The sequence below is a fragment of the Microchirus variegatus genome (assembly GCF_963457635.1).
Source record: "Microchirus variegatus genome assembly, chromosome: 16".
NCBI classification, from domain to species: Eukaryota; Metazoa; Chordata; class Actinopteri; order Pleuronectiformes; family Soleidae; genus Microchirus; species Microchirus variegatus.
In genome coordinates, this window is record NC_139817.1 from 3993312 (window position 1) to 4021252 (window position 27941).

A 27941-nucleotide genomic window follows, 5' to 3' on the forward strand; every position below is an offset into this window, starting at 1 on the left:
ATCATAATCCCTGTTCAGTTAAAATATTGATTATAATGTTAAATTTATAATAATTTAAATGAAGTTTAAAGAAACAACCATTAGACAAAATTAAAGTTCCAGTTTTCTTACATTTAACACAGGCGTGTATTTATTAGTGAATAATCACTTTTTTAATTAAGATTTGACTGGAAAAAAAATACAATTCTTAAATTTCAACTGATAAATTATTTAAATATGATTAATTTCTCGAATAACCGTAATAATCTTTATTAATAAAGTAGATAAAAGACGTTACAAACAGACGAGGACGCGCGTGAGGGACAAAAAAAAGCAGAGGCCACGACGACATTTTTTATACAATAACTTTATGTACACTTTTACACTTCATTAACAAAAACAACAAAATAACACAAAATTAACAGCCGTTCTACAATAAACCAGGTTGGTGCGTCAGCGAGTGGCTCTGCTCCTTTTCTTATTTTTGGTTTTTGTTATTGCTGTCCGTCAACAGTCTCTGCTTCAATCCAGTGTGAAGATGATGATGATGATGAAGATGAAGAGTGAAATTAATCTGCTAAACTTTAGAAATCCCGCTGCGTCTCGCAGGTCTTTGTCTGTCCACAGGGAGGCGCCCGCGACGACGTAATACTACAATCCAACAACAACAACAACAACAAAAAACAAACTGCGAACAAAAGAATAAAATAAATCAAACGCAGAGAAAGTTGCTCCCTCTTCGGCCGAGTTCATACGCTGATGAACTCTCGGCGCCCTCTGCTGGCGTATAAAAACACTTCAGTCCGCTTCTCGTCTGGTACATTCCACCGTTATACATCTATGTATATATACTGTATATGTACACCCTTAAGTGAAACGCAATCCTCGTCCTCAACAAACAAACAAACACCTCGTCCTGTGCTATGTGGTTCATTCATCGAGCCTCGTAAAAAAAAAAAAAACAGCCGTGCTCCGCGTCTCCGTCGTCGTGGCAACGCTAAACAGTGGACGTTCACGTCGGCTTAGAAAATGGACGTCGTCTTTTTGAGAAACTCTCATTGGACGATTTCCAGCTGTCAATCAAACCTGGCGTCCAATCGCAATCATGCGATCCGTCTAATTTACCTCAAATGAGTAGGAATGAATTAGAAACCAGTGATCGAGTTCTCTTTTGCGTCGCCCCCTGGTGGCTGACGGCTACCGAGAAGATGGCGTCCATTTTATTTATGTCCCCGGTCTATGGTCACTTCATGTACGACATGACGTTCACACACACACACACTAACGCATGTAAAACAATCAACAAGACAAAGGCACTGTGGGAACGAATGGGCAACATGTGTGTGTGTGTGTGTTTTCTTGTATTTGTTACCTCTAAAGGACCTTCTCTAAAAACAAAAACCTTGTAAAGAACATTAAGGTCAGAATGAATGGAAATCAACGGAGAGTCTTTAAAAGGATAGCTACGTGAACCTATGTGTGTGTGTGTGTCTGAGAAACATGGTGTTTTCTTGTATTTGTCACCTCTTGAAGACCTTTAGTGTCGTCTGAATGAACGGGCGTCAATGCAGAGTCCTGAAAACAGTTAAAATGAAGAGTGTGTGTGAATATTCTTGTATTTGTGACCAACACAGGACCATTAGTATGAGTATGAGTGTATAGAGTCCTCACAAGGTTATCTAAGTGAACCTGTGTGTGTGTGTGTGTACATTCATCAACAAAAACCTCAGACTGAAGAAAAACTTCACTTTTCAACAGCAGCAACTCGTTTGACCTTCTTCTCTTTCTTGTATTGGTGGCCTCTTGAGGACCTCGTCAGGACCAGTAGTCCTCATGGAGACCAAAACCTGGTCCTACTGAGGCAGAAGCTCATATTTAAAAAAAGAACTAAGCAAAGGTTAGGGTTAAGGTAAGGGATGATGCTTTTTTTTTTTTTTTTTTTTAAGGCTGTCCAAATGAATGGATGATTGTGTGTGTGTGAAGGTGAAAGGGGGAGGAGCACAACAACCTTGTTGCTCCGCCCCTCGACGACGGGACAGGAACCTCCCTCCTGAGTCCGTCTGCTCTGCAGTTCAGTCTCCACGGCAACCACTTCATCGTTAACGTCCAATCCGTCAATCATGCTGTTTTTTTGGGGGGGCGGGGACACGGTTAAAGAAATAAAAATAAAGAAAAATCTGTGGAGGCGGAGTCAACATTCAGTCCTCAGCGCCGTCTCTTTCTCCGTTACCCATAGTTCATTGGGGCAGAGTTTGTGGGGGGGCGTGTTTTCCGAGGCAGAGGTGTTTTTTTTTTTTTCCAGTGGTTATTTGACGCAGAGGAGTCCGCCCACGTTGGCCACAAACTCCTCCAGGCTCTTGAGGAACGCCACCTTCTGCTTGCGGTCCATGGCGGGTGGCGTGCTGCTCGCCGTCAGCTTGTTGAAGGCGTCGGCGAGCCGCTGGTAGATGACGGCGTCTCTTTGAGACGACAGCAGCGTCTCCACCAGCTCCGAGTATTCAGCCTGACGCAGAGTGGAAGAAAATACAAAAAACCAAAATGATTCAGTTTGAATGATTTCTTTGTTTTACGGAGCAAAGAAACAAAGAATGTTCACATTTAAGAAGCTAAAACGATCACAAATCTTGTTTTAATCATGAAAAAAAGGTTCAAACCCATTAATCGACTATCAAAATATACGATTAAAGGTGCATTATGTAATAAATCTAAAGCAACTGGCCGTAAAATCCTCCTAATATGTCACAGAGACTCAGGAATAATGTTCATATAACAAACTGAACTCACCAACAACAACAGTACAGACAAAATATTTGCATTAAAACTGCTCCCTACTGCCATCTACCAATCATTGCAGTCAGTAGAGTCTCAGCTGCTGAGCAACCAGGGGTTGCCAGTTACGTCTGAGCTACAATGGCGGAGAAAACGAAACCTAAAAGACCTCGGTATTTTTGAATTTGAGTGTAGTACCCGTTTTTGGCCACATTCTTACATATGGCGCCTTTAATTTAGTAATCGATTAATAATCGGTTCATCGATGAATTGTTTCTGCTCTAATGTCGAGCAACCTCTAAATAGACGATCTTGTTTTGTCCACAAACTTATCAGATTTAATGATTTTCTTTGTTGTTTGGAGCAAATATTCACATTTAAGAAGAATTTGTTAAAAACATCAACAATATTCAGTTTAAAGCAGCAAAAGAACCAGAGCTGTGTTTGCACAGAGCGGACACCAGAGGGCGCCACAGTCCAGTAAACACAGCTGAGACTCGTTTATCGTCCTTAAACACGAGGGAGACGACGTCTCACGATGGCGTTTGTTTGATTTAAGTGGGAGGTTTTTTTAGTGGAAAAACAGAAAGTAAATGTTTGTGTAAATCAAACCTCTGACGTGAAACTAACAGATTAAGTTAAAAGAGAAAGAAGCTTTTGTTTTAAACATTTCTAACACGACAACTCACTCATTCACTCACTCATTCACTCACCTGGTGCAGGCACACGAGTGTGTAAAGAGCTTCTCCCGCTGCCACCGTCATCTCTGTGTTGTGTTTTTGCAGGACCAGCATGTCAAACACCAGCTGAAGAACCAAATAAAGGATTAAACGTGTGCTATATTACATATAAATAAATAAATAAATAAAACAAAGTGTAGTTGTTATTTGGATGAACTGAGCCTTTAAGAAGACACAGTTTTAGGTAAATCACGTTAAATGTTTTGGGTTTTTTTGTACCTTGAGGAAGTGACGCGTGGCGACGAAAAGGGGCGTGTCCTTCTCCTGGTTCTTGGCGCACTGCTCGGCCAGAGGAGACAAAGCCTCTAAACACAGCTGACTGATCTCTGAACTCATCCTGACAAAAACAAACGCTAAGGAAAACAAAAAACCAACCAAAGAAAGAAAGAAAGAAAGAAAGAAACCGTGAAGAAAAGCATGAAAGAATGAGGAAAATGTGCAGCTGCAGCAGAAACGACGACGATTTCTGACGCAAACGTCACTGAGGCCGAGAAAATAAACACTAAAAGTGACTTTTCTGAGATGGAAATGATGTGAAACACTAACACAGAAGAAGGGTTTACTCATAACTCAAACTCAAACTAAACATTCGATTTTGCAAGCTTTAAACTCCAAAAATAAGCTTCTAGGACAAAATTAAGTGTGTAAATCTGAAAAACCAAAAGATCTGGTGTAAAAAAAAACTTGAAAAAGCGCTTGAGAATGATCTTTTTATGCTATCTGTCAAAATAAAACACCAATCTGGTGAAAAATCTCAACGTCTCTGAGGTTCAAGGATACGAAGTCATGCCGAGCTCCAGAGAGAACATGAGGCTCTTGAAGAGTTCCTCTGGCAGCTGAGGGATCTTCTCTGGGAAGATCTCGCAGATGAAGGTGATGAGCTTGTAGTACTGGTTACACAGAGACGGGAACTGGAGAGGGGGGGGGGGGAAGACGATTAATGTGACACGACGTGGTGATATACGCGTGTATATTTATATCCACACTTTATAGGTGTCAGTTTTACCTTGAGCAGATCCTGAGACATGAGCGGAAGAACAATATTGACACCGTAAAGAACCACATCTGCTGCAGACACTGTCCGGTTAGTCGCCGGCGTTCCCTGGTCCTGATTTCTAAACACTTCATCTTTTTAAAAACAATATGAGAAAAATATTTAATCTCACGTCACTATAAAAGACGAACGAGGAGGAGGAGGATGATGAAAGCGGACCTGTGTCGCTGAAGTCGATGAACTCCTTGGAGAGCAGGTTGGTGAGCAGCTCCATGATGAGCAGCAGGTCCTGGTACTGGTCCTCCTCGGCCGAGGCGTCGCTCCGCTTCCGACACTGGTTGTTCTTGGAGTAAACCTGCAGCAGCGTCAGGCACGCCTCGTACAGCTTCATGGACTTTGTCTGCGAGGACGAGAAGGGAAAACAAAGTCTCAGGAGGAGAAGAAGTATTTGGAAGAGCGGACCGTTCCAATCTTCTTCTTTCTGGAAGACGTTACTCGAAGATTTTGAAGCGTGCTTTTGTTTCTTTGGAGCGTTTATTGAGGTCAAGGCTCTGACGTTGGAACGAAGAAGGTTCTGGCTCGCGATCTCCGTTCCAGCTCGACGGGGTTGAGGTCGTCGAGTTCCTTCCGCGCCAAACTCACTCAAGTCAAACCATGTCTTTTACGGTGCTTGGTTTGTCCACGTGTTGGAATAGAAACGAAGGAGCTTCCTCAAACTGTTGGAATCGAAGCATTGTCTAAAACGTCTTGGTTTGCTGACGCGTTGAGACTGTCCTCAAGAGCAGAGGTGTGGACAGGGCTGCAGCGAATCATCTTCTCAGTGGAGAGGAACCGTAAACCTCCAGGACTCTGAGGAGGACACGGTCAGTTTGACGCCTCCCCCCCTCCTGGTCTGGAAGGTCTAAAGATCCATGAGGACAAAAAACCTCTGGCCACAGAAACAGTTTGTTCCTCTCGCTCAGGCCAGGGCTCCTCCTCTGACATTACACAACAATCTCTACAGATTTTTATTTTCTGCTCTTACATTTAGTTTGGTTTTTCCTGTCAAAAAACATGATTCCGATACTGAAAATATTCCCTATCCCCTAACGCTAAGACCGGAAATCGTCCTTACTAACCATAAAACTGCACAATTTCAGGGCGATACATGAACTGACGGATGCGCTGGAATTATATGGAATTATTGGCTCTGTGTCTCTACTTTAACACGAAAATATTCCTTCTCATCTGCCCTGAAAACCTGAAGGAAATGGCTCAGAAAACAGAAAATGGCATTTTGAGATGAAGCAAATTTGCTCCAAATGAGTGGAAATCTGTATCATTACTTTCCCTTTTTTGATAAGAGACAACTAAGTATAACTGGACATTTAAGCTGTGTCAGGGTTTTCAAAGACCTGAGCTCAGCTGAAGGACTTGATGGAGCCAAAGCAGCAGCAGCAGCTTCTCAAGAGAGGAATAAGCTACGTAGAAGAAGTCTTGGAAAGAACTCCATGAGATAGGAACTCGTGGACTGACAGAAGGAGATGGTCGGGGTAGAAGGTAAGAGTCAGGACAGAAGATGTGATTCGTGGAAGAGCTGACAGGTTCTGGTAGCTCTTGCTAGGTCATTCTACCTGTAGTAGTCCAGGGCTAACGTACGCTGCCTTTCGGAGAGCATTTCTTCACTCACCTCTCCAAGGTAACAGATCTGCTTGTGAGCGACTTCCACGAACACCTCGATAATGAGGTTGACCGTCTCTGGAGTGTTGCTGTAAACCTGCAACAACAACAACAACAACAACAACAACAATCAAGAGTGAGTTCAACGGCAAACTCTTTAAAAAGAGGGACGTTCTCGTCTTCTTCGTTTACCTCCATGAGGCCGATGCAGCTGGACAGGAAGTCCATGAGGAAGGAGAAGAGCGAGGCCACGTTGTCGATCTGCGTGGCCTCGGCGATGCCGCACAGCGCCTCCAGCGTGGCCACGATCTCCTGCTTGACCGCCTCCTGCTGGCTGATCTGAGCAAAGTTCTCCTGGTTGATGAGGTTGAGGAAACGCTGCTGGAGCGGGTGAAGAACCTGGAGACAGACGACCGAGAATCAGAGGCCGCGTTTGAACCGAGACCGTCAAATAAAAGCGTTGTCTTTGGATTTTCGTTTGTTTTATGTCTTTTAATTGACGTCGTTTGTTTTATTTATATGTGTTTTATACGGTCTCATGTGAGCTTTTATATCTTTTATTCATCACTCTCTGCAGCACTTTGGTCCACTGTGGTCGTTTTAAAGTGCTTTACACATAAAGCTGGACTGGAATGGATATTAGGAGAATATATTTTTATGTTTTATTGTTCTTTTTTTTATGACCTTATTTTTATGTGTTTATGATGTCATCTCTCCTCTAACTCTTTTTGTTTTATACTTTTCTGCAGTGTTGCCTTTTTTACGTCTTCTTTTTATGACACTAAAATGACATTTTGTGGCTTTTCCCTTAAGGTTTCTCTTAATAAACCACTTTTAAAAACTTTTTTTTATAGTTAAATATGCTCTAATGTAAATATAATCTTAAAATTTATAATACAGTTAATTAAAACATTAATTTATTAAGTTTTACAACATTAAAAAAATGAAAATTAAGATTATTATTTGACTTTAATTTGCTATAATTGATAAAAATCAGTGACTTTTAATACATTTTTACATATTTACTTTTGAAAATCTATATTTATTCCAATCCAATGTCTTTTTAAAGCACATTTAAACACAACCAAAGTGCCTGACGGTAGTTACATTGAATACAACTAAATAAACAAACAAAGACGATGACGTCTCACCCACAAAATTCACTTCTTTAAATATACATCTGTATATTTGTCATCTATTGGATTTTTATGTGTGGAAAGATTTGACTGTGAAACCGGGTTAATGCAAACTCTAGAGTAACACGAGTCTGTGGCATTTGTGAGCGTTAGCGAGCATCAAGGTAAATATCTGATGTCTCCTCTTCCTCGTCCGAGTGAAGCAGCTGTGAGATTCAACAGCTGCGTCTCAGCCTCTCTCTCCTCCCTCCTCCATAATTACTATGGAGTCGCTGTGGCTTTACACCCCCGTTTACTACTGTCAGCTTATTAAGACGGAGGCCTGCGGGGATTAAGACCAGGATCAAGTTAAACTCACCGGACAAAGACCGGGTCAGATGCGGGATCTTATCGACGGGCGTCCGTCGCCGCTCGTTTTCATTAAGACGAAAGCCGACGCGTTCACATTCCTGTTTCTTTGTGTCGTCAACAATGAAGTACTAATATAAACACATTACACTTGAATTTAGCTTGATGAGATGATACCACTTTTTTGTGATACCAATACCACAAACTCGAGTATCTATTGATAGCAATATCACAAACTCGAGTATCTACTTATACCGCTATCATAAACTTGAGTATTTACCAATATTTACTGATACCAATATATCACAAACTCGAGTATCAGCTTATACCGATATCATAAACTCGAGTATCTTCCGATATCTACTGATACCGATATTACAAACTTGAGTATCTACCGATATCACAAACTCAAGTATCTACTTATACCGATATCACAAAATCCAGTGTCTACTTATACCGATATCACAAACTCAAGTATCTACTTATACCGATATCACAAAATCCAGTGTCTACTTATACCGATATCACAAACTCAAGTATCTACTTATACCGATATCACAAAATCCAGTGTCTACTTATACCGATATCACAAACTCAAGTATCTACTGTTATCTACTGATACCGATATCACAAACTCGAGTACCTACCAATATCACAAACTTGAGTATCTACTTATACCGATATCACAAACTCGAGTATCTACTGATATCACAAACTTGATCATCTACCGATATCAAAAACTTGAGTATCTACCGATATCACAAACTCGAGTATCTACCGATATTTATTGATACCGATATCATAAAGACGAGTATCTACGGATATCAAACTTGAGTATCTACTTATACCGATATCACAAACTCAAGTATCTACCGATATTTATTGACACCGATATCATAAGGACAACTATCTACCACTATCAAACTTGAGTATCTACTTATACCGATATCACAAACTCGAGTAAATCCTGATACAGATATCACAACCTCGAGTATCTACTTCTACCGATATCACAAACTTGAGTATTTACAGATTTATTTCAACTCCTCTCCACTGCACTGACTCCTGTCTTTCTTCTCCTCTGGTTGAGATGTTTTTGAGAGGAAAACTGGGGCTTTTTAGGTGTAAGACTCCATTTCCAACATTATCTCTTGCCGACATCCCATGTGTTGAGGAGGTGCTACCAACTACACATCTGAGGCTGCTAAAATAACACAATTCTCCTTTAAAACGAGGATTATATCACATCTTAAGTGGTTACCTCGGCCCAGTATTGCTGTTTGGTGTCAGAGTCCATGTGAGCGAAGCCTCCGAGCACCAGCGCCTTCATCAGTGTCCTCTGCACAGGGCTGGACAGGAGGTGGAGCGGAGGACTCCTGCTGGCAAACTGCTTAGCCAGGTTCCACCAGCTCTCACACTGCACCACGATGTTCGCCCTAAAAACACACAGGAAAAACCATCATGGAGATGATGGTGTCGTCCTAAATTAAGACTCTAATGATTTTATTTATAGACAGAAAAACAATACAATTTAGCATAAATAATTAAACTAAGAATAAAATTAGACTAAAATATTTTATGTGGCGAAATATCACTTTGGAGACAGATCAGAGATCGATTTCACTTAGCATTATTTTTGCAATAAAGTCAAAATTAAATATTGTGGCCTAAATATCGAGATAATATTGTATGGGGTCTTAAATATAGTGAAAATATCGTATCGCGGACTAAATATCTCAATAATATCGTATTGTGACTTAAATATCGTGATAATATATAAACTTAAATATCAGGATAATATCGTATTGTGACTTAAATATGGTGATAATATCATACTGTGACTTAAATATCTCGAAAATATTGTAATGCGACTTAAATATTGTGATATCGTATTGTGCCTTAAATATCGCGACAATATCATATTGTTACACAAATATTTTGATATCGTATTGTGCCTTAAATATTGTGATATCGTATTGTTACTCAAATATCGTGATAATATCGTATTGTTACTAAAATATTGTGATATCGTATTGTGCCTTAAATATCGCGACAATATCGTATTGTTACACAAATATTTTGATATCGTATTGTTACTTAAATATCGTGATATCGTATTGTTACTAAAATATCGTGATATCGTATTGTGCCTTAAATATCGCAAAAATATCATATTGTGACTTAAATATCGCGAAAGTATTGTAATGCGACTTAAATATTGTGACATTGTGCCTTAAATATCATGACAATATCGTATTGTTACTTAAATATTGCAGTAATGTCGTATTATTACTTAAATATCGTGAAAATATCGTATTGTTACTTAAAATATCGGGTAAATATTGTAACGCTACCTAAATATTGTGATATATTGTGACTTGATATTTTATGAAAACCTGATTTCTTTTTGCATATATTGCATTATGGGTAAAGCTCCTTTAACTTACTTTGGTTCCTGACTCTCTAAAGTAAGAGTATAGATAAAGTAAGTGCCTTTATCTATATAAATTCATATATAAACAGCCTAATGTCACTGCAGAGCTACGACTAAACAGCATTTTGAACATTGGTTATGATTATTTTGTAAGTAACTGATAAAATTCTTGGATCATTAAAGAAAAATCAAGTTTAATTTCCAAAAATCAAAGGTGCGTCATCCTCCAACGTCTAACGTCGACTCAGACTCCAGACTCACCTCTCCCTCTTCTCCACCAGCGTCACCAGCAGCTCCACCGTGTCGTTGGACAGCTCCACCTCGGAGCTCCACACCGACAGGTTGCTGATCACCTTCTCCAGGAGGTATCCCACAATCCACTGGGCTCCCTCCGTGTCTGCGCCGAACGCCGTGCTGAGCGGGATGCTGATCTGAGGAGGGGGAGGAGACCAGAGATGTTGTTAGAAGGATATAACTGAGGTTTAAAGAAGGCTCAGTGGAGAGAGAAAAAGAGTCCTCAGACCTGCTCGTAAAGCTTCTCGTCCATCAGCAGGTACGTCTTGGCCCAGCGTCGGAGGAACCACATGATGTCCTTCCCCATCTGTGGACTCAGGAGGTCGGTGAGACTCGCTCGGCTCGCCCTGGACTCCACCTCCGACGTCCGCAACACGGCCGACAGTAACCTGAGACCAGAAGAAGAAGAAGAAGAAGAGACCAAACGTCAGTTTGAGACATTTCCAATCACACACAGTCCTTGTATAAAGGGACAGGGGGACAAAGGGACAGACAGAGGGCTTAGAGGACAGGGCACAGTTTCACATTGTTAGCAGAAAACAAACCACGGTGACATTTACGAGGCCCTGTTTCGCCGCGAGGAAATGTGATATCGCCGGCCGCCGCACTCATCATCGCCACACACACACACACACACACACACCTGAGCGACGCTTGAACGACCTTCAGCAGACAATATCACTGTCACTGTCGTCACAGTGATTATCCACACACACACAAATTGTCGTGAAACACTCTACAATAACAATAACGAGAGATTCACGTCACAACAATGTCAAGGTCCATTTTATTGTTTAGAGGCGTTATTTTGTGCCGAGGCTCCAACAAACACACGTGAGGACATAATAATCCTGATTGTGTACAAACAATGAGTTATAATCGCACTCTTGAATCAATATTTGATCTATTTATCGTGACCTGAGACGAGATACAGTATGTCCTTAGATTTTGGATATTGTCATATCGTGATAAAAGTTGCCGATTTTAAGCCTAATCGTTTGTGTTGTGGCAGAATTTGACCATATTTATCGTCATTATATCACTTATATCATTTTCTTTTAGTTTCCAATTTTTTTAACTGATGATACAAATAAACGTAATGTTATATATTAACATTATATTGTATATCGCAACAATACCCACAGTATTTTTCCAATATCGTCATAATATCATATTGTGGCCTAAATATTGTGATAATATTGTATGGGGTCTTAAATATCATGATAATATCGGATCGTGGCCTAAATATCGCACTAATATCATATCGTGCCTTAAATATTGTGATAATATACAAACTTAATTATCGTGATAATATCGTATTGTTACTTAAATATCATAATGCGACTGAAATATTGTGATATCGTACAGGTTTAAATATCATGATTATATCGTAACCTGTCTAAAATATTGTGATATCGTATCGTGACTTAAATATTGTGATAATATTGTATCATGAATTAAATATCGTGATATTGTATTGTGACTCAAATATCGTGATAATATTGTATCGTGAATTAAATATCGTGATATTATTGTATCATGACTTAAATATCATGATATTATTGTATCATGACTGAAACAGATCGTAAACAGTAGCTTATATTTTATTTCAGAGTGTATTTACAGTCACTCTCACTCTTTAAGCAGCTCCTATATCTGGATACAGACCAAAAATACACACATATTATTTATACGACACGTCGCCCAGCATAACAGAAATATTTATTTGATTTATATTGGGATATATATGGATATAGAATGATGTAAATAAATATAAGTATAAAAGTAGATATATTGTGAAGCCCTACACACAGTAACATGACTGCAGTGCAGTTTAATGCATGCGACACATTTTTGTGGGAGAACAGGCTGAAAATGAGTTTCCAGAGTCAGACATCTGAGGCCCTGCAGACGCAATTATTGTTCAGTGATTTTTATTGAGCGGCGTCGTCTCGTCATCTGCTGCCTGTTGTCATTTTGTGCTGCAGAGCAGAAGAGAATAAAAGCTGCTGCTGGAGTCGGAGCAGCTTTTATTCTGTCACTGCAGCAACAAAACATGATTATCTTTACTCACCCATTTACTATCAACAAACTCAAAGTCAAACATGTCTTCTTCACACCCCAACAAAAATGGATTTATTCACCGCAGACAAGACGGGGACGTTGTTGTCCGACTATTATGATGGTGAATTTCTGAATTTCAAAAATTCATTAAAATTATTCCTTAAGAGGTTTGCAAATATTTTTACCGGATCCTTGTTCAGAGCGATGTCGACTATTATGACGGTGAATTTCAAGTCATTCCAAGATACTTTTTGTTTTTGAGAAAAAACTCAGCTCACTGTCAAAGTGCATCAGGGCAATGGCTCATTTCCTGAAATTCAAAAATTCATTAAAATTATTCCTTAAGAGGTTTGCAAATATTTTCACCGGATCCTTGTTCAGGGCGATGCCGACTATTATGATGGTAAATTTCAAGTTATTCCGAGATACTTTTTATTTTTGAGAAAAAACTCAACTCACTGTCAAAGTGCATCAGGGCAAATGGCTCACTTCCTGAATTTCAAAAATTCATTAAAATTATTCCTTAAGAAGTTTGCAAATATTTTCAACAGATCCTTGTTCAGAGCGATGTCGACTATTATGACGGTGAATTTCAAGTCATTCCAAGATACTTTTTGTTTTTGAGAAAAAACTCAGCTCACTGTCAAAGTGCATCAGGGCAAATGGCTCATTTCCTGAAATTCAAAAATTCATTAAAATTATTCCTTAAGAGGTTTGCAAATATTTTCAACAGATCCTTGTTCAGAGCGATGCCGACTATTATGACGGTGAATTTCAAGTCATTCCGAGATACTTTTTGTTTTTGAGAAAAAACTCAGCTCACTGTCAAAGTGCATCAGGGCAAATTACTAATTTCCTGGATTTCAAAAATTCATTAAAATTATTCCTTAAGAGGTTTGCAAATATTTTCAACAGATCCTTGTTCAGAGCGATCTCGACTATTATGACGGTGAATTTCAAGTCATTCCGAGATACTTTTTGTTTTTGAGAAAAAACTCAGCTCACTGTCAAAGTGCATCAGGGCAAATGGCTCATTTCCTGGATTTCAAAAATTCATTAAAATTATTCCTTAAGAGTTTTGCAAATATTTTCAACGGATCCTTGTTCAGGGCGATGCCGACTATTATGACGGTGAATTTCAAGTCATCCGAGATACTTTTTGTTTTTTAGAAGAAACTCAGCTCACTGTCAAAGTGCATCAGGGCAAATGGCTCATTTCCTGGATTTCAAAAATTCATTAAAATTATTCCTTAAGAGGTTTGCAAATATTTTCAACAGATCCTTGTTCAGAGCGATGTCGACCATTATGACGGTGAATTTCAACTCATTCCGATATACTTTTTGTTTTTGAGACTAAAGATGGAACAGATTGTTGTTTTATTTTTATTTTTTTTTACGTGGCATCACTTTGATGTCGTGCAGACTCTGAGCCTTGCCGACGCACTTAGAGAAGACAAATCTATTCTGGGCGAGAGTTTAACGGTTGTCTCGCCCGGCGGCGGCGGCGGCCACAGTAACAACATCCAAGGACTGCAGCACAATATGAAGTGCTAACACGTATCTCACTGTTACTTTGTCTGGACCTTGAATCTGCGACTCTGTGACGCTTCCTCTGCCTCATACTGTTTCCTCACCAACTCACTTTCTAGCGCTTTATCCACCCACATTTGAGAAGCTCACGATTCCCCCTTCTTTCTGTCTCACCTGATGACCGAGTCTGTGCGGTTGCAGCCCGGTATGGACGACGCCTTCTCCCCCGGCGAGCCCAGGATCTGCAGCGTCGTGTTGATGTCCACCTCCGTCGAGTGCTTGATGGAGAACTCCATCACCTCTGTGGGGATGAGCGGCGTTTCGCCCTGGGGGTCGTCTGCCAACACGTACCCTGCAGAGAGAGCAGATCGTGGTTTGATTACTGGAAGAATGTGTGTTTATATATATATATATATACACACGAAATATTCACGACATTACAGACAAAAAAAGAGTCGATATTCCAGACTTGAAGGCGTTTTCTTTTGGCAGACGTTCTAACGCAGCTGAAAAGAGTAAATTAATGGCGAGAGCTGCTTTGAACACTTTAATGATGCTGATTCAGACGCTGTTTAATGAACTCAAAGTAAAAATAAAAACAGGGTGGAGTTCAGTCCCACTTCTGACTTTTTTCCGGCACATATTTTGTGTTTGTTTTACTTTTTATTTTGATTTAAACGAGTCGCGTTCTTCGTGTTTTAAGAGTTCAACACTCTGGCTGTTTTAAATGTGCCTTTTTAATTCACTTTTATGACGTCAACGTGTAGTAAAATGACTCTTTACTGTATTGTATGCGTGTATATAGTGGCGGTTGACCAATAAAGGGTTAATTAGAGATTTTTACAGACTTTCGTCATAAGGGGAAACCCAAAAAAAAAATCTGTGTGAATTGATTTAACTGAAATAAATGACGTTTTTCTACGTGAATAAACTGACCTGAGACCAGTATGAGCCAGTGGATGTCCTCGTAGAGGTCGTCCAGGACTTTGCGGTCCATGGAGCCCGGGTCGGTCGAGGCCATGAGGTGCTGCTGCGTCCTCTGGAGTTGACCGTGCACCCGCGTCACGCGGTCCTCCAGCAAACTGGAAATGCAGAGTAATTATCTTTAAATAACGAGTTAATAGAATGAGGGAAGCGACGAGGAGAGACGAGAGACGGCGAAGGCGTTCACCTCGTGAGCAGGGGGATGCAGTGGTCGGCCGCCACTCGTCCCAGCATGCCGATGCTGGACAGCTGGTCTGAGAACAGCTCCCTGTCGTCTTCCTGCAGCTCGTTGATCTCCTCCTCGTCATGAGACGAGATGCCGTTCACAGACTTTAAAAAAAAAAAAAAAAAAGGTAAAGAGGAGAACAATTCAGTTTCCAGGAAAGTTGAGATGAAGTAAACAAGCGGGCGAGATCTTAAAGCGGTACCAGGTTTCTCGTGCCGTCGGGAGCGGCGATGTGACACTGGATGTACGAGTTGAAGACCTGCACGGCCGGCTGCACGAAGCAGCCGCGGGGGAAGTGCTCGTCGTCCTGCACGAGCGTCAGCCACGACTCCAGCAGCTTGTCGTACGCCTCCATGTAGACCATGTCGTCCTTGTCCAGCTGAGATGAGAGAGAAGAACGTGTGAAAAAAACGGACGTAAATGCTCCTTCATCTCCGTTTTATGGGGCTGGTTTGGGTTTTTACCGCCAAAACGTCAAGGAACAAAACGACGACAAACCTTTTAAACCTTTTAAAAAGAGAAACCACAGGTCACTTTAGACCCAGAACAAACCACTTTAACACAGTGGAAAGAAGTCAAAGTGACTTTTTATTTCTGTTGTTTACCTTAAAATAATTAAAATAACATTTCGTTTGAGTTAAGCAGAGCAGCACACGCTCGTTAAATGTCCACTGTTGTTGACACAAGTTGGCAAAAGTACACAAATCTGTTCCGAAATGTTCTTTGTCCTTAATTTTGTTGTTGTTTATGTTTTAAATGTTCGGTTGCACTGTATTGTTCTTATAAATGCCCCGTGGGAGCTTTTTGTTTGGTATTTAATTGGTTTATTAATGATTTGCGTAGACAAATGTTTTCATAACATTTTTGATTTTCAGAATTTTAGTTTTACTCCCTTTAGCCATGTTTTTGTTGATATATTTACTCGTTTTGGTAAGCAAATGTGAGTTTTTGTTATTTATTAGGATCGCTTTTGGGCATAACCTGAGTTATGTATGCGAGATTACTGGATTATAGGATACAAGGACTCATTTTGTTATTTGTTTGCTTGCTTTGGACGATAAACAGACACAAAACGGCAAAAACAAGCTGGACTGGAGTGTAAGATTCATACCACAGGGTTTCCCCCAGAAAACCTGCTAAGGCCAGTTGGTAGCCTTTAAAAGTAAAATAAATCAACATCAATTAAAAAAGTGGTAGTGCCCTCGTGAACCGGAGTCCAGCAACCGTTTACCAGTTAGCGGCGTTAGCTCCTTTAGCACCGTTAGCGCGCCTACAGTCGAGCTGGAGCGGTCTGTTTATTAAACGAAAAGAGCAGCGTTACAAACAACAAGCGTACCTGTGTTACTGCGTACGTGTGCCTCTGTTTTTAAAGTTTAGTGTTACTTTACAGACTCATTTTAACAAATCGGGAGTCGCATAAACTTGACGTGGAAACGCGGCATGCGCTAATGTGCGTTAACGTTGACGCCGTTAACGTGCCCAGCACAAGTAATATTATATAAAAGTGACTCAAGTTCTACTAAAGTCCTTTTCTGGTAAAGAAACTTGTACTTTTACTCAAGTAGCAGCTTTAAAGGTGCATTATGTAATAAATCTAAAGCAACTGGCTATAAAATCCTCCTAATATGTCACAGAGACTCAGGAATAATGTTCATATAACAAACTGAACTCACCGACAACAACAGTACAGACACAATATTTGCATTAAAAAATATTTTGCAGACTGCAAATCATGTTTTGGCATGTGGCGCCACCTACCGCCATCTATCAATCATTGCAGTCAGTAGAGTCTCAGCCGCCGAGCAACCACGGGTTGCCAGTTAGGTCAGAAAACGAAGCCTAAAAGACCTCGGTAGTTTGAATACCAATGTAGTAACCGTTTTTGGCCACATTCTTACATGTGGCAACTTTAAGGTACTTTATACGAGACTACCCATGATGCATTAGTGTTTTTTTTATTTTTTATTTAAGTTTACATCGAGTGATGTGTTGTGAGCAAACAAAGGGCTTTTAATGAAGAACATTTAACAGTGACAGAGCATAAACAAAGTTGAACAGACAGACAGACAGACAGACAGACAGACAGACAGACAGACAGACAGACAGACAGACAGACAGACAGACAGACAGACAGACAGACACACACACACACAGAAGTCGTCACTCACCACCTCCTCCAGCGCGGCGCTGCGTCCAAACGAGCAGGTGAGCAGCGTGAGGCAGTTGATGAAGGAGGTGAAGAGCTCGCTGGGCAGCGCGGTCAGAACGCTGCGCGGGAACATGGTGATCAGGTTGGAGATGATATTGGAGATGCCCACCGCCTCCGAGTCCTCGATCTCAATCCTGGGAACGCGAGATGATAAAAAAATGACGGGAGATCTAATAAAAACATTCTGCGACGCCGACGTTGGCTCCAAACGTCGCACATTTTCAATCCTGCTGCTGCTGCCGCCGCCGCCAGAGGAAAGACTTTTTCCACCCTCTCCTTCTCTCCCGGGTGAGGCCGAGGCTAAGCTGAGGTCACTTTGCAGTTTTACGCGCTGGTGACGGCGGTTTGGAAACGAGGGCCATGAAAATTGATCCAAAACTCGTGGGCAACGTGACTCCCGACAAGGTTTCCACAGCTGCATGTGAGGTTATTTTTACGGTATTTCTGCCGTCCACAGTTCAGACAGTTCTGGGACGACGTGATCCACTCGTGGAATTGCAACCATTTGAAGCGACTCTTATCGTCACATCACACGCTTCATTTCTTGAAAGCGGTTTATGGTTTTAATTCGCCGCAAATTTGCACAAATCCAACCACTTAATCTGAACAGTCAGATTGAGGAGATACTGGAGCAGATTAAGAAGTAGGAATACAACAATTACTGCTCATTAAACGAGTTTGTCTTTGGATAAACGTGATTTTTCAGCTTCTTCATCATTTTGAGGTTTGGAAAAGACATTTTCTGCTATTTTTCCAGACCAAACGAATTCATAGATAATCAATTAATTAGTTGAAGTGTTTTTTTTTGATAATCAAATCAAGTTTTGTGATTTTTCAGCTTCTTAAATGTGAATATTTTCCGGTTTCTTTGCTCCAATAACAAATGGATCGTCAATGAATCATGATGAAAAAACACTGATCGACATTTTCTGTCAGTAGTTTTAAAATAACAGGTAAAAATGTCAAGTATTTAGTGTGACCTACTCTTACCACTTATAAACCACCATCTCTTAAAGTATCTGTGCTGACATTTCCTGGTTTTAAAGGCTGTTGCATTGATTAAAAAAATCACATTAATTCAGGGAATAAATGTGTGAAATACACTAAATATTATATATATATCGATTATAAAAATACAAGGAATGGATGCATTCGTATTTAAAGAGGTCACTGGTCAATTTGACCATATTTAAAGTCAGGTTTATTGCTTCTAACACACGTAAATATCCTTCATTGAACATAAAAAGAAACTATATATAACTATTTATATATAGAGATTATATATACACACACACACATACATAAATACACATATATATATTTAATTAGAGACTCATTTGGTATGGAATATTTAAAAGCACTACGAGTACAAAGTGCCGTCGAGCGTCTCGGATGGAGACGGTTTAAATAGTTGTAATATCACACGTGCTCATGTGAGTTCCCAGGAGCCCGCGGGGTCTTCACAGAACGAGGCTTGGTCAGGGCGCAAATGTCGGCACTTTGTTAGCGTGATGTAGTGGAAACTAAGTGGCTGCGTTTGAGCGTCACGCGCCGAGCATGCGAGGAAGTCGGCGGGCCACGGAATTTTATTTTGTCGCGTCACGACATATATATATAAATATATCGTACACGAGCACATGGTTCTGCAACAACGACTTACTCCATGGTTAAATCGATGTGACGTGAATCTCCAGCCTCTTAAATGTGAATATTTCCTGTTTTTCTTTGCTTCATAAAACAAAGAAATCCTTAAAAGTCATCATTTTGAGGTCGGAATCAACATTTTTCACTGTTTTCTGATGTTTAATGGACCAAACAACTCATCAATCAATGAAGGAAATAGCATATCAATCGATTATTAAAGGCAAAAATTTCAGGCATTTTCCCCTCAATTTTTTTACCTTGCAAATACAACATTATTGGCAAAAACACAAATTTACGAGATTCCTTGAATGCATGCCATCCACACGGCGATAATACGGAGCTAACATTTGATATTTTAATTCAGGAACTGAATTTCTGGAACTGAAAATGACAAAGACACCGTTTCTAATTGACGTCAAACATATTGGAATTTTCTGTGTATAATTCCAATAAATATAATATGTTTTTGTTTAAATACAGTAAACGTACGCCGACAGGAAACATCTGCGACTGGACAAATCACGGGGCCAAACTCTGGCCTTAGAGCTCTTCTTTAAACATCTCGATTAATAGAAAAAGACGCCTTTTTGTACGTTTCCTCTCACGTCTGTACATTTCTGCGGTTACATTTGAGCACCGGGAATAGCAAAGGTTACGTTATCCTGAGTGTATTTGAAGTCAGAAGAGGAACAGAGTGTGTGTGTGTGTGTGTGTGTGTGTGTGTGTGTGTGTGTGAGAGGCTGAACTAACCCCTATAAGATGGGAGTTAAATTGCGAGCAGAAATGTTCAATCACTGCAGATCGACCATCCCTCCCCGCATGGTTTTCCGATGAGGCAATTGGAAAAACGCTCCAAGAATAGGTGATTACAGAGAGAGAGCGAGAGAGAGAGTGAGGCTGTGAGCGGTGAAAAAAGAGAGAGAGAGACCCCGACTCAGTGTATCACATGCTTTAGAGGGAGCTGGTGTTCTCTCTGTAATGTGTGTGTGTCAGTTATTTATACACAGGAGAGTTGCCCCTTAATTCAGATCAGAACCATGCCGACAGCAGACACACCCACACACACATGAACATGAGATGCTCGTACTGTACTCGTTAGCCTCGGATAAAGGCACGTCTCTTTTCCTGGAACTTCTATTCACATTTATCGTCTTCTTCTTCCATAAATCAGATTTAGTTACTGCTATAAAGTAAGGATGGACATGGCGTCTTTGAGTATGAGGTACCATCACTCTGGTAACCCAAAGGGAAGGGTACTGGAATATGGAACGCTTTGGGAAGGGTTATCCCTAATAAAAACGCAAAAAAAGATGTACCGCACCAAACCGAACCATTACTAGCAAACGAAACTCTACTAAAAAGATAAGAAAACCAGTGCTGGGTACGTTAACGGCAGTTATTGACGCGTTTCCATGACGACTGGCCCGCAAAAAGACGCGTGCGACGGCAAGTTTTACGCGCATTATTTGTAGCGCTGCTCTTTTCGTTTAATACTCCATTTCTAATGTAAAGTTCGCTAAAGGAGCTAACGCAGCTAACGGTGCCTGAACTCAACACACGTCTTTGTTCCGGTCAGTGGTCATGGAAACGTGTTCTGCGTAAACGTTGACGCTGTTAACGTGCCCGGCGCTAAAGAAAACCAATGTTATTATCAATGATTGCATTTATAAAAACAAAAGTTGTGTTTTACAGAAGTGTTGTAGTTTACGAGATTTCTTGAATGCACCTCAAACTTGCTCCTCTCAGCTCAAAATACTGAAGAAAAACCGAATCCAAGGACCTGTGGGAACCCTGACTGGCGTTAAGAATGCCAGATACAATTGAACCGTTGACTATACAAATAGCATTTTAGCTCGAAATGCTCATTCCTATTATTAGTTAGTGAGATTTAAAAAGCTCCATTCCTGATTACAGGAGTAAATAAATGGTTCTTCTCTAAAGCCGAAAAACTAGACAAAGCTCCTTCAGCTCATTTGGGTCAACTTTAATCTTAAACATCAAACCATAAGTGGATTGGTCAAAAAACCCATGTAATACGAGCCTGGACGTTTGTTTGCCGAGAGTGAAAAGAACCCGATGCTATCAGAGAATTTGAATTAAGTGCAGCTGAAAACCGATAACACGTCGTCTACGAGGAGCTATGGCAGCAAAGCCCCCGCGGTCGAGGTCGAAACCAAGCGGGGAGATCGTGAAGATGGGGGAAGACGATCTCATCATAACAGCATGCACAGGGTCAAACGGAGGTCCGTCAACGGTGAGCGTAAGACTTAAAAAGACTGTACGACACAAAAACTGTCAAAGAAAACAATTCATCAGATAATCTATCGGTATTGGCTGAAGTGTTGACATTTACGGGACTCCTTGAATGCACCTTAAACTTGCTCCTCTACGCTCAAATTTACGAGGGTCATTGAATGCATTAAATTAGCTGCTCCCATTAACTCAATACAGTTTAGATTTTCTTGTCTTTTGGAAAATTATAAACCAAAATGGATGAGCCGATATGATGCATGGCATCAGTACCAGTATATATTGGTTATACTGTATACCGCTGTAAAAACGTAAATAAGAGTTAGCAATAGCATTTTTAGTCGTGTTATGCTAAAAAAACGTGTTTAACAGATTTGTACGTCAAATTGGTATCGATCAATATTCATATCGGACACAGAATTGGGGAAAACCAGGTGTAAATTGAGTTAACCTGCAGCACGTAAATGTTAAACGTGCATTTTTAAAACAGGTGCGGGGAATGGAACGGTCTTAAAATACTGCTTCTATGTTAAACCCTGGAGGGATCTCACTGCAGCTTCACCCCACCGCTGCTGCTGCTGCTGCTGCTGCTGCTGCTGTTGCTACGTCTAAAAACAGAGCAGTAATCTCCTTTAATGCATCTACCTGCAGACCAAAACACACACTGAATCCCCCGTGCCACACGCAGGGACGATCAATAACCCGCCAAACAGCTGCCGGTGAGACCAAGTGACAAGAAATACACAACTCAAAATATGATTTAAGATTACACGCTTCATACTTCCAATCCTCTGGCCTCTTTATGCCAATTAAACGCCAACCATATGAATTCTAATATAAAAAGGACCATATTTAGCGTAGCAGGAGTCCGTTAAATGAAGTAAAACAAAAAAGGTAAAAACCGTCTGTAGGTCACTGCAGAAGCAAGACAAGGTGAGTCGATGTGGAGCGTGGGATTATTTCTGATTGAAAGCTGTGATTGCACGCCGGGTCGGCGGTGACACCAGCGCTGAAGTCGAGAGGCGGGAAGAAAATGTGAAGGAAAATTGGCTTTGAGCTGAGCTTAAGGGATAAAGAAAGCAAAAGAAAAAAAGACATGACAACCTTTATTTCCTCTGCCTTGGAACACCCAGGTTCACAGCTGCCTAGTGAAGGGATTTTCAGCAGAATAAATTGAGCTGAACACTCGACTACGTGCAGTTTATTCCACTGGAAACCTGTTGGGGGTTTGTGATGCAGATGTAATCGTGAAACGAGAGCATGAACTGGCTGTATCTTAAAAGGATTTTCACAATAAAAGCAAGCAATTTACACCAATATCAGTTGGTAGGAGCTAGTTAGGTTCTCGGTTTGTTGTTTTCTGCTCGTAAATAAGTTAAAATCGGTTTCTTAAGCTTTAACTTGTGGGATAAAATAATCAATTTTGACATTTATAACAATATATTTGCACTCAAAGTCACCTTAAGGGGAGATTTTAAGAAATAAGAAGATGGAATCATTTGTTTTAGCCCAGATGACACAAATCATTGGAATATTGGCACACGGTTGATGGCTTTATGGAACCATAACATAACAATGTTATGGTTAATGTGGAAAAATCTTCAAAATTGATGCAACAATCATGATAATTAAAGAAACGATACTGCTTTAGGGCTGAAACGATGACGATTATTGTCATATTCAATTTTCCAATTGAATCGATTCACTGTGTGGTTGAAAAAGACGATTTATGTGTTGCACGGGGCAAAGAAAGTAGAAAATATTCACATTCAAGAAGCTGAAAAGAGAAAAAAAATCTGAAAATATTTGGCCGCGCAGCTTCCAGAGGAACGATCGACTCGCGGCGCTGTTTAAAATAGCCGAGTAACGCCAACAGCGCGTTATCGGCGGACGTAATCTCGACGAGAATCGACATGTTTTTCAGATTGCGTGAGGTAACTGCAGAGCTCCGGGGGCTGGAGGTCGTGATCAGATTAAAAAAACCATTGTATAACATAAACGCAACGCAAGCGCTCCCCAATATTTACCACTGTTTTTAAACGGTTGCTAGCGTTGGTGTATTTCCTCCCCTCTTCTACTCTACTCTCTCTGGTTGAAAAACAGCGTCTCTGTGAGAAGAATAACTGCATAATTTGATCTAATTTCACCAAAAATGTTTGGGTTTTTTTCCTCGGCATCTGGGAAACATAAGCTCCGGGTGAAATCCATTTTGTTACAGGAGCGACGAATCACAGGGCCGTTAAAAAAAAACTACAGAGACAGACTCAACATGCGAGCGTTTTTCCTGTGAATACAGCAGCGAGGGCCACTGTTGAGTCTCTCTGGACGAAAACACGGAATCCTTGAGATTGTCGTCGAAAAACAAAACATGTGCTGCGAAGGACGGAGTGACTGGTGACACACATTAAAAGGGCTTTTTAAATGCACATTAAGTGTTTTATAAGAGTCAAATCAATGAGGGGAAAGTGACTTTTACCTGCATTAACCTCAATCACGCACTTCATTAAAGAGCGAGCGCGGCTCGTGTTCAAGTCAAAATTTACTGCTTCTTGAATGACGACGAGAAGCCTTTTTCATTTTCCCTAAGCACAAAAAAAGAGGGGGAAGTTAATTCACTTTAGTGTCGTGCAATAAATCTATGAAATGCGGCCTTACGTCAGAGTTATATTTAATAAAGTTTAGATCTCAGTTCAAAAAGACACTGATGGACACGAGTGACGCAGCAGAATTTAGGAAAAACTCTTTTGTGTATTAATATATTATACAGTTATTACAGAATCGTTGTTGCTTCTACACTTAAAACATGTGATATACTCTGTTAAAAGGTGTCAATCTGTATGAAAGAGGACGTATGTGAAATTTCTCTTTTTTTTTTTAAACAAAAATAGAAATAAATCCTGAATCCTTTGAGAATCCTCTCAGATTCTGTATTACAGTTGTTCCCTAAAGCCTGGATCTTTATTTCACACAGAATAAACCAAATAAACAATGCTTTTAGAAAACAGAATACCTGAATTATGAGAATTAAGTCAGAATTGTGGATTTGTTTTTAGTATTTTGCTTCCCAAAAAAAAACCACATTGTTTATACAATTGTTTGACAAAAAAGGGAAAGATTCCAATGTATATTCCTTCCTTTACATCAACTATTCATGCTTCTATTCCAGCTTTAATCCAGCATGCACCCTATTATAGGGCGGGTACTAATGATTATTCTCGTAATCTCTCAGTCTGGCGATTCATTTTCTTTATCGATCCATGAATCAATTAGTTGTTGAAAAATGTCGATGTGTGAGACTCCCAAACCTCAAAAAGATTCACATTTAAGAAGCTGCGAAATCAGAAATCTTTGTTTTAATCGTGAGGAAAAAGCGTCAAAGCGGCGAATCGACGATTAAATTAGCGATCGATTAATCGAAAATATTTTGAGCTCATGTCTCCTCACGGTGGCGACTTTATGACCTTTGACCTCTTTGTTGCGACTTAATCGAGAAACCCCCGCACTTATAACTAATAACTCAAACTCACTATAACTAGAAAAGCACACGGAGAGCGCAAGGCAGCTCAGCCCCCCGCACAAACTAGCGATAGAAATATCGCTAGCGTCTACGGATCACAGCCAAAATGTAATCACTTGTTCCTGATCCCATTGCGGACATTTCCTGAAAATTTGATCCAAATCCGTCCGCGACTTTTTCGAGCTATGTTGCTAACAGACAGAGAGACAGACTGATCGCTAAAACTGATAAATCGCGAGACAGAGATGAGATGACGATGATGACGATAATGATGATGATGACACGTACCCGTTGATCATGCTCAGCAGCCCCTCCACCAGGTGAGCCAGGTACGACACCTGCGCGCTCTCGTCGGGGAAGACGGGCCCGTGCATGGAGGCCAGCTGGGCCAAACACTGCAGAGAATCCTGGGCCATGTCCGAGTCCTCCCGGATCTTCCTGTGCACCTGAGGACGGAGAGAGAGAGAACGTCTGTCTCGTTATGTGTTCTTTGGATTTTTATATAAAGTTTTCAAAAACTAAAACCTAGCAAATTTACACTTTTAAGAAAGTTCATTTTAATTATTAAAAAACAACAACAACCTCTTAAACTGATTAACCAATTAATTTAGTAATCCGTTTATCGAATAATCGTTGCAGGCCGACCTATAAAACCTGCCTATGTACATGTTTTACACTTAATTAACACTTTAATTAACAGCCTTACTTTAAACATAATCAATATCAATCAAAAGAAAATATACAATATCTAAAATGTATATAACACTAATCAAAAAAATGAGGAGGAGGGGCCCGAAAACAACTATATTTTAGGTTATTATTATTTTAGGTTATTTAAAATGTTGTTATATTCCAGTTACTTGAGTATTAATTGATTACTAAAACGAATCGTGGTCATTATTCCATAATTAAATTAAAGTAATTCAGATTTTCTTAAAATGTCGACTTAAATATTTTTCTGGGTTTCTTTGCTCAAATATAACAAATAAATCATTAAAACTCAATTGTTTTGGTTTGTGGACAAAAAAAACTGACATTTTATGAACCAAATAAGTCACTAATAGTCGGGCAGTAACTTTCCCCGTTAATTAATTATTACATTTAATTTCAAATCAGTGATTAAGCACCTTTTAAACCTTTACACCTACAATACCAGTGTTTCAAATGCAACTGCAGGATATTTAAAAAGCAACAACTATGCCATATTTTCTATATTAACTAAAAAACTTTGGTTTGCGGACAAAACGAGACATTTACAAACATTTGAGAACCGAAAATAATCAACAGATTAATCCGTTTTAGCAGTGTACGACTGAATAAAACAGCACAAGCAGCATAAGCATAAGCAGCAGCAGGTATATCTGGGATATCTGAACATCTCTGGAAATACAGTAAGTGCACACAGTTCAGCGAGGGGGGAAAAAAAAGAACAGACGAGCTAAAAATATGTGGAAAAACCCCTGCGCTCTGTCACTTTTAACAAGCACAGATGGTTTCACTTTTGTCCGCTTGCCCACCTGCATCACCGAGAGAGAGAGAGAGAGAGAGACAACGAGGACGGAAAAAGAAGAAGAAGAAGAAGAAAGAAGGAAAAACAACAGAGCGTCCTTTAACTCACCGCTCTGTATTGTTTCACACACAGAGTCAGAATTAGACGTTTACGAGCCCTGAAAGTGCCGATAGTGTCGCAGTGAAATGACAGGGCTGAGGTCGAACTGAGGATTTGTTTGTCCACGACAGAAAGAAGAAGAAGAAGAAGAAGAATAAACACGAAACACTGAAGCCGCTGAGGCTCTTTTATCTTCGGTGGTGACTGCGGTTTCAGCGTCTGAGCGACGAACACTTCAGCGACAATGGCTGCACAGCGACGCTCTTCAAACGTAAAAATAAAGTCTGCGCTTGATAAAGCCCGTATTTTGTCAATCGTACGTTTTTTAAAGGACGTCTCTGGGTTATTTCTAAACTTTATTTTGTCACGACGGCTAATTATTCTTATCACATTCATGGGAAAAATAAAAGAGGACGAGGAGCTTGAAAAAGTTAGATTTTAAGTTGAGTGGAGATTAAATCATCAATAATTATCATGATAAAATGTGATTGAGCTTAAAAAGTCAATAATAAATTGTGATTTTAAACACCTTTACAAACAGAAAACAACATAAAGTTGTGAAATGGAAACATTTTGTGTTATTTCTAAACTTTAATATTCACAATTTTACTTTTTACTTCATATTAAAGTTCAATATTTACCATTTTACAGATTTTCTTTTTTAATTAATCATATTCTTTTTAAACAGTTATAAAATAATCATATATTAGGTTTTTATCGTGATGAAATGTCAAAAAGTTTTGTTCTAGAGTGAAAACTAAACAATTAATTGTGATTTTAAACATCTGTGCAACACAAAATCTGATTTGAAAACTGATTTTTCAAATTATTTTCACGTCTCAAACTAAGTTTGTACAGAGCGTAAAACATTAAATAAGCCTAATATTAAACCTTATATGATGTAAATTGTGTTTCACTTATTTCCCAGCCATAATTATGAGCTAAATTAAATCTGAAATTGTTAATTTAATTAACAATAAAAGGTCGACGGGGCCTGGAGTTTGGCGTAACCATGGCGATCGACTGTCGTCACCGCCGAGCGACATTTCACACATCATAAACATCGATTGTAAAAATATTAAGGCGGCGTTTACTTTAGTGACATCAAATATTCTTTTCATTGTAATCACACTGAATTCTTCTGAATTTTACCGGTTAAAAATCAAGTCTTCAGTTGCAGCTTCCTAAAAAAACGACAGTGACGGTGCAACACAAACGCTGCCACGCTCGCAGTGTCACTCGCAGTTTACAACAGCATTACGTCTCCGCGACCGCGACCGCGTTACAAAAACAGTTAGAAACTATTACGTTACTATGGCGAGCAAGGGGGGAAAAAAAAAACACACACACACAAAAAGAAGCCTCGGTAAAATCAAATTTAAAGACTTTTTATAGCTCCTGTGGGCAGAGGCAGAGACTCCTGATTCTGATGCTTTTTAAATTCAAAGTGAACCTGTCAGAAAACAAATACTCACTCGCTGACTCTCACGCTGAAGCGGCAGCAAAAAAAAAAAAATATGGCGAGGCGAGGTTTTTCAACACGTCTATCTTCAGA

At 39.9% G+C, this 27941-nt stretch overlaps 1 protein-coding gene across 1 annotated transcript; it reads right to left on the reverse strand.

The window, feature by feature from the left end:
• Positions 1-409: 409 nt before the first annotated feature.
• On the reverse strand, positions 410-27941 carry xpo4 (exportin 4). The gene is made up of 18 exons (XM_083903037.1): positions 27862-27941; positions 25066-25223; positions 17326-17500; positions 15360-15536; positions 15119-15261; positions 14884-15029; positions 14122-14299; positions 10583-10742; positions 10321-10490; positions 8887-9061; positions 6334-6540; positions 6152-6238; positions 4702-4882; positions 4495-4616; positions 4269-4399; positions 3708-3825; positions 3462-3554; positions 410-2482 (listed from the first exon to the last, which is right to left on the reverse strand). Exons 2-18 carry the CDS (start codon positions 25191-25193, stop codon positions 2285-2287), a joined length of 2589 nt encoding a protein of 862 aa, XP_083759163.1. The 5' UTR covers positions 25194-25223; positions 27862-27941; the 3' UTR covers positions 410-2284.